We start from the raw sequence: 8,468 nt of genomic DNA on the forward strand, positions 1-8,468 counted from the left end.
CGGGAGGGAGGGAGAGCCGCGCGGTGTATGCAAATAAGATCTGGAGGGCGGGGCAACCGTGCGCTGTATGCAAATAAGACCGAAAGGGCGGTGGGCGGGGCGGGAGGAGAAGCGGAGCACGCGCGCCATGCAAATGAGATGGGCGGTGATGAAAGGGGAGCGAAGCTCGCTCCTTTATGCAAATCCAGGCGGGCTATGCAAATCAAATGGGAGGTAATCGTCGCGGAAGGGAGGGGACAGCAAATCACGGCGACGCAAATGAGATGGCAAGGAGGGGTCCGGCTGCATGCAAATTAAGTGGGCGGTGTCACCTGCTGTATGCAAATCACAAGCCCGGCGTGCCCTACCGATGACAAGGGCTCTATGCAAATGAGCCTCGCGCTATGCAAAAATAGGGCGCTATGCAAATGACCGGGCGCCGCGCGCGCTCTGATTGGCCGCTTGCTGCGGCTGCGGAGGGGGGGTGGGGCTCTGCGTGCTCTCGCGAGAGCGGGGCGGGCACGGGCCGGAAGCGGAAGCGGCGGCGGCCGGTGCGGCGGCGGCCCCGAGGATGCTGCGGCTGCGCTGCAAGGCCCGGAGCGGCTCGCACGCGCTGCCGGGGCTGTCGCCGCACTCCCGCCTCCGCGACATGCAGGCCGCGCTCGCCGCGCTCACCGGAGTGCCCGCGCCCGCGCAGCGCCTCCTGCTCGGCTTCCCGCCGCGCAGCCTCGACCTCAGCGACGGCGAGCGGCGGCTGGGCGAGCTCGGCATCCACTCGGGTGAGGGCCCCGCGGGGCGGAGGGAGAAGGGAGGCGGGCGGCGCTCTGAGGGCTCTGCCGCCCCGCCGGCTGTAATTACGTTAATTAAAGAGGCCGTGGCGCACACGCCCCTCATCAACCGGCGGTCGGGCCGGTTCCTGCTGCCGGGGGAGGCGTCAGCGCCCGGCTCGGCAGCGCTTCCTGCTCGCCGCCGGTGCTTTGGCTGCGTCCCGGGGGTCCGGAGGGAGAAGCGGCGGGGCTGGAGGGGACGGGGTCCGGGCCAGGCCAGGTGAGTCCCGCGGGGACCGTTGTGGTGCCGGCGGCTGTTGGGCGACGCTGTTTCCCGGCGGGATACCGAGCTGGGGGAAACGGGCGAGGTGTGCGAGGTCGGGCTGGACAGGGCTTGGAGCAGCCTGGGCTGGTGGAAAGCGTCCCTGCCCCTGCCAGGGGTGGGACTGGGTGATGTTTATTATCCCAAAACATTCTGTGATTCCCTTCTGTGACTCTCAGTAATGCCAGCACGGCCGTGTTGTTGTGTTGGAGGAGCAGCACCGGCTTTAAGTCCCCCCCTTTATGTCCCTCCTCCTGTGTGGCAGGTGACACTCTGATCGTGGAAGAGGACACATCCAAACCCGAGCCCGGCTCGCCGGTGGTGGCCAAAAAAGCCATGTCCCAGCCCGTGAGGGAAGCCGTGCCCGTGCTGGTCAGGAGGGTGGTGCCAGCAGACAATTCCTGCCTGTTCACCAGCGTGTTCTACGTGGTGGAGGGCGGCGTGTACGACCCCGGCTGCGCGCCGGAGATGCGCAACCTCATCGCGCAGATCGTGGCCAGCGACCCCGAGTCGTACTGCGAGGCCGTGCTGGGCAAAACCAACCGGGAATACTGTGACTGGATCCGCAGGGAGGAGACCTGGGGAGGGGCCATCGAGGTCTCCATCCTCTCCAAGTTCTACCAGTGCGAGATCTGCGTGGTGGACACGCAGACCGTGCGCATCGACCGCTTCGGCGAGGACGCCGGCTACAGCAAGCGCGTGCTGCTCATCTACGACGGCATCCACTACGACCCGCTGGAGCGCCGCCTGCCCTCCTCGGACCTTCCTCCCCAGACCATCTTCCCCAGCAGCGATGACGTGGTGCTGGCCCAGGCTCTGGAGCTGGCGGATGAAGCCCGCAGGAAGAGGCAGTTCACGGATGTGAATCGCTTCGCCCTGCGCTGCATGGTGTGCCAGAAGGGACTGACGGGGCAGCTGGAGGCCAGGGAGCACGCCAGGGAGACCGGACACACCAACTTTGGGGAGGTGTGAGCTCTCTCAGCAGCACGAGGAGGGTGCCATCGACTACCTCAGCGCTCTGGAATCAGATTCTGGAGTCCCAGATAAGCTGTTTGTAATCATAAAATTCCGTTCACAGAGCTTGAAAAGCTTATTAACTAATTAACTAAATTAACTTCATGGTGGTCAATGCGCAGGTTTGGGAGTAGGGATGGCACTTGGGCTGGTGGTGGACAGTGGCAGCCACACCTTGATTTCATCATCTTCTGTGTGTGTGTGTGTGTGAGCAGAGAGACATAGCCAGGCTTGTCCAGCACTGCTGTAAAATCCTCAGCCAGGATTTTACACCAATACTGATGGAAAATCCACCTCTGAGGTGCTGAGTGTGTGATCTGAGCAAACAGGCACGGCCAGGCTTGTCCAACACTGCTGTAAAATCCTCAGCCAGGATTTTACACCAATACTGCTGTAAAATTCACCTCTGAGGTGCTGAATGTGTGATCTGAGCAGACAGAAACAGCCAGGCTTGTCCAGCACTGCTGTAAAATCCTCAGCCAGGATTTTACACCAACACTGCTGTAAAATCCACCTCTGAGGTGCTGATTGTACATTTTCAGGGGAATTCAGTTAATCTGAGGCTTTGGCAAACACACATATCAGCACCACTCACACTGAGAATTGGGCTCTGCACATATGAGCAGCTCTCAGAGGGGAAACTGCTCGTGTGGTGCATGATTTATAATGGAAATACCAAGTACAATATAAAAAATACAATTTACAATGGAAAAAGGATCTCTGAGCTGCCCTATACCATCAGGAATAGCCTGTGTAGTTTGTGTGCTGAGAACTTTAGGGAAAGCAATGGCCTCTAAGCTTTAAGGTAGCCTTTAAATTAATGAGTAGATGGATAAGTGTTGAATAAAACTTATTAATCCTCCGTAGGTAGTTTTTAGTTGCTTGAAAAATAACTCTGAACCCCCTGGTGTTTACACTGCATCAGAGCATAAGCATGTTGCCTGGAATACTTGGGATTCTTCTTCATAATAGCATTGGGAATTCCTGCAAGAGGGAAGTGACTAGTTAGGGATGTGACTTAATTTGCATCTGTTAAATGACTACATTGAATATTTTACTTGAGTAGAGCCAATTAAGGCCATGGTGTTACTAAGCTGTTCCAGTTTCCAAATACTGTGAATGAGCACTTTAAGATTGAGTTCTCACTCTGCTGGTAAAAAGTTTTGCCCTCTGAAGGCCAGAGCCAGAAGGGAGGCTTGAAATTCCATCTGCTTTCTGCCTTAATGTGTTTGATTTGTCACCACTGACTGTGGAGTAGCAAGACTTTCATTGTGATAATGAAATGTCACAGCTGAATATTCAGATGAAAATAAGCTGGGGAAAGTTCCCCACTCCTTGGACCGTTCAGAATCAGGGAAGGTGAAATTTAAGGTTTAATTGGAATTATTTTACCTCACAGTGGGGTTGTGAAGCTTAACAGCAAGTGCTTTTGAGGGCTTTTAAAAGGTGCTGTAAAGGTGCATATTACTGAAGGGGATTTATGTTTTTTTTTTTTTTAATTTGAAATGCCTGCAACACATCCTTGTTTCTTGAATTTTAAAGTATCCTTTGCCTGCCATTCTTCTGTTACTGTTTTGAGTGACCTTCCTTGCACTTTTAGACTGGGGAACAAGAAGGAGCATCCTCAGACTGAGGCAGAAATAAACCCCACGTGGGTTTAACCTAAAACCCAGTTGGAAAGGGCTCTGTTCCCTCAGGCACCTGATCAAACTGGTGCGGCCACATCACCTTTTCTGCTAAAATCCCATTTCTGGTTCTCAGCAGAGATCTTGAAATACAGGAGGGTTTTACAGAAGAAAGAACATAATTACTTAAGTGCTTTGCTGAATTAAGGCATGAATAATTCACCAGCTCTAGGAATCACCCAGAGCACTGTGGACTGGGTTTGTTTTTAATTCAGTATTAAAACACACATTAGCACTGGTGGGAGTTCCCTATAGAAAGCCACTTAGCTTCCAGTGTTAAACCCCACTCTGCTTTTAGCCTGTCATTAGGAAAAGAAGATAAAACCCCCCCAAACCCAACATTAAACCCAGCCCTGTAGAAGCTGATGCTTACAAACCTCCAGAAATACCTGACAATTCAAAGGAACTTGAAGATGACACTGTGTTAGAACTACTGGAGCTGAAATACTGGCTAGGAACGAGACCAAGGGACTGGCAAGCCCCAGGTGTGCTCTGACTGTCCCAGGGGAGCAGGGACACCCTGGGACAAGGAGCTGATCCTCCCCTTTGCCATCTGCCACATGGACACAATACCTACCTCAGAGAGGTGCACCAGGTGTCTTTGAAACACAAGTGGAAGATCCATATTTATTGTCTGCCTTGACTTTGGGGAGCAACCCTTAGATTTTAGCTTTGTGTCCTGGATGGATTTCTCTTAAGTGTGTGAAACTTTTTTTTTTTTTTTTCTGGTATTTCTCAGTTGCAGTATTTGAAAAATGAGCTTTATTTAATCCAGAGTGTTGAGCTTTGCTAGATCATGTTTGCATTGGGAATCTGCTACCAGAGAATCAATTCCCTTGGAGGGAGAACGTGTCACTATCACTGCTTGGATGTTCTCTTTTGTTGCCTAGAAAAATAAAATCTCTTTGGTTAAAAAAAGATATACCTGTAATTTGTGGTGGTAAAAGTTGATATTGTTACAGGCTGACAAAGAACAAGTCCTTGACTGCAAGAAAAATTTCTCCTTACTCTCCTAAACTTTCCTTGACTGCAAGAAAAATTTCTCCTAAACTTTCCCAAACAAAAAGTACCTCCAAGTCACAACTGGATAGATTTAAAGTACAACTCCTTTTTAAAAATTTGTACTAGAGTGTTTTTTAATATGTTTTAACTAGGATTTTCCTGCTCTTAATGACACAGTCAGGGAATTATCCCAAAAATGGCATTCTTCTAGTGGTGGGATGAACTCTGAATATCAGAATGGGATGAGATGAGCTTCAAGATCCTTTCCACACCAAACCACTCTGGGATTCTGTGAAATGTGGTACCTGGGATATCAGGACTCAGCTGTAAAGAGAGTTTTACATCCCTCCAGAATCTTGTATACAAATTATTAAACCAACTTCACAAATATTTGTGTCCAGTATTACACAGATCTACTCCATGGGTGCAACAGACTGAAAGAGGCGTTTGGGGAGAAAATCAGTAATAACTGGAATTTCTGAAGGACAAACCCAATTCTGAAGTTCTGAGCAAACTCCTATCAAAAGAGCACTGAGAGAAGGAACATCCTGTTCCGTGGTACATCTCAAATCAGCACCTTTCCCTGGGCACAGTCACGGGGGGCCATTGTGACAGTTTGGGGACAGTGTCCTGTGCCCATCCTGCTCTCCTGGAGAATATCCCAGCTCTGGGGCAGCTGGAACCTGTCTGACCCTGCAGTGCTGTGTTTGTTCTCCTCTGGGGAGGGGCTGAATGAGGAGAGCAGAAATTCTGTGCTGCTGCAGGAGGTTCTGAGCAATCAGGCTGCCACAGGCTGGGTGCTGAATCATCTGTGTGTGCCTGATTTCACTGCACAACCCACCCATGGGCCAGCCCTGCAGCCTCTCCCTGCCAAGGGAGCTCCACAAGAGGAACTGAAAGTTGTCAGCTTGCTGTTTGCAAAATTGCAGCTGCCGTGCAATTAAATGTCTGCCTGCATTTTAAATCAGACTTTGCGTCCAGCTCTAAAACTGCTGTCAGGTTTGTTGCAAATAAAATTCCTGCAAATTGGTGGAATCGCTCCTGCTGTTTCAGCTGTCTCCCTGAAACAGGAATAAAACAGAGGAGTTAACAAAATCAGGTTGTCCAGGACCACAGTGCCCTTGTTTATTGTTCTTGTTTATTATTTTTAATTTAAAGTCTTGAGGAAAATGTTGGGAAACTGTTAAAGCTTGAGAGCTGCATTCTCGCTTCTGGTGTTAAAGGTAAGCAAGCAATGGGAACACTTCAGCTCCCTTCTCCAGCTCCTTTCTGTGAAACAGAGATAATAAATAAATATTATGTCATAATATTTATATAATAAATATTTATTTAATAAATAAAACCTTTCTTGGCCGTAGGAATGTTTGATAAATGCTGTGCAACAGGAGGCATTAACTACATTCTCCAGCTCCTTTTTGTGAAACAGAGAAAATAAAGATTATATAAATGATTATATAATAAATAATAGTGAATAATTTTAAAAATAAATAAAACCTTTAATAAGGTTCTAATAAATAATATAAATAAATAATAATAATTTAATAAATAAATAAAACCTTCTTTGGCCATAGGAAGGTTTGATAAATGCTATGCAACAGGAGGCATTAACTACATCCTCCAGCTCCTTTTTGTGATACAGAGAAAAGAAATATTATATAAATTATATTTATATAACAAATAAATATTAATTTAATAGATAAGTAAAACCTTCTTTGGCCAAAGGAAGGCTTAATGAGTGCTGTGCCACAGGAGGCATTAACTACATTCTCCAGCTCCTTTTTGTGAAACAGAGAAAATAAAGATTATATAAATGATTATATAATAAATAATAATAAATAATTTAAAAATAAAACCTTTAATAAGGTTATAATAAATAAATAATATGAATAAATAAATAATAAATAATTTAATAAATAAATACAACCTTCTTTCACCATAGGAAGGTTTAATAAGTGCTGTGCAGCAGGAGGCACTAACTATATTCTCCAGCTCCTTTTTGTGAAAGAGAAAATAAATATTATACAAATAATATTTATATAATAAATAAATATTAATTTAATAAATAAATAAAACCTTATTTGGCCATAGGAAGGTTTAATGAGTGCTGTGCAACAGGAGGCATTAACTACATTCTCCAGCTCCTTTTTGTGAAACAGAGAAAATAAATATTATATAAATGATTATATAATAATAATAAATAATTTTAAAAATAAATAAAAACTTTAATAATGTTATAATAAATAAATAATATGAATAAAAATAATAAATAATTTAATAAATAAATACAACCTTCTTTCACCATAGGAAGGTTTAATAAGTGCTGTGCAACAGGAGGGACTAACTACATTCTCCAGCTCCTTTTTGTGAAAGAGAAAATAAATATATAAATAATGATTATATATATTAAATAGAAATTTATTTAATAAATAAATAGAACCTTCCTTGGCCACAGGAAGGTTTGATGAGTGCTGTGCAACAGGAGCCATTAACTGTGTGCAGTTTTCCATACCTGGTTTGTCAGCACACAGGCTGTGCCTGCAGTTTGGCTGCAGGAAAGTGCCCAGGAGTCCCAGAGAGTCACCAAAACCTCCTTACCCTGACAGGAATCTTATCAGTGACGCCTGTGGATGCTTTTCCTGCAGGGCCAGCCCTGAGTCACTCGTGCCCTGGTGTTTAGGAACAGGGTGAGGCTCAGCAGGGCTGTGAAGCTGCCAAAGTCCTTCCAGGGCACTTCAGGGAAGTTTTCTCTGCATCATTTGACTCCTGGCATATCCTTCATGCCACCTGTGTGAAATCACACCTTATTTTGGGTTGCAGCTCTTTATGTTTGTTGAAGGGAGAGGAATGTGGAAAAAGAACAGGTTCTTTCTGGGTTCCTGATTCAGAGGAGCTCCAGATTTCCCCTAATGGATGCTGACACTTTCCTGCCAGCTCTGCCTGTTGGGCTGCCCTGACTGGAGCCCTGCTGCTGCTCATTCACACCCTGGCACTGCAAGAACAAAATCACCCCAAAATCACCCATCACTTTCCTCCCTTCTCAGAGCAGCCTCAGCACTGGGCACAACTCGACAAAACCCACTCAGCTCTAAAGCTTCCACTTCAAATTAAAATGAATTCATTGAAATTTTGGGTTGCAGCTATTTATATTTATATTTATATTTATATTTATATTTATATTTATATTTATATTTATATTTATATTTTATTTATATTTATATTTATAGCAGGGAAAGGTATGTGGAAAAATAACAGGTTCTTTTTTGGGTTCCTGATTCAGAGGAGCTCCAGATTTCCCCTAATGGATGCTGACACTTTCCTGCCAGCTCTGCCTGTTGGGCTGCCCAGACTGGAGCCCTGTAGGTGTCAGACACCCCTGCCAGTGCTGCTGCTCATTCACACCCTGCTGGCACTGCAAAACAAAATCACCCCAGCTTTGCTTCCCTCCCTTCTCAGAGCAGCCTCAGCACTGGGCACAACGCAACAAATCCCACACAGCTCTAAAGCTTCCACTTAAAATTAAAATTAATTCATTAAAAGCTGGGGAATGCTGTGCTTGGGACAGAAAACAGCTCAGGCAGCTGCTGGGGTGCATCAACCAAACCCACTTCATTATTTAATTAATACCATGTTTAAGCTCACAGCTCCTGAAGCCCTGGTGTGACCGTGCTCACAGGGGTTCTGGGATGAGGGAAGAGACGA

The 8,468-nt window shown here is 46.5% G+C and overlaps 1 protein-coding gene across 1 annotated transcript; it reads left to right on the forward strand.

Annotated features, from left to right (window-relative positions):
- The first annotated feature begins 528 nt into the window (after positions 1-528).
- YOD1 (YOD1 deubiquitinase) lies at positions 529-5,871 on the forward strand. The gene is made up of 2 exons (XM_058819339.1): positions 529-758; positions 1,334-5,871. The coding sequence occupies exons 1-2, from the start codon at positions 551-553 to the stop codon at positions 2,038-2,040; spliced, it is 915 nt and encodes a 304-aa protein (XP_058675322.1). The 5' UTR covers positions 529-550; the 3' UTR covers positions 2,041-5,871.
- The last annotated feature ends 2,597 nt before the right edge of the window (positions 5,872-8,468 follow it).

Source organism: Ammospiza caudacuta, chromosome 24 (genome assembly GCF_027887145.1).
Source record: "Ammospiza caudacuta isolate bAmmCau1 chromosome 24, bAmmCau1.pri, whole genome shotgun sequence".
Taxonomy (NCBI): domain Eukaryota; kingdom Metazoa; phylum Chordata; class Aves; order Passeriformes; family Passerellidae; genus Ammospiza; species Ammospiza caudacuta.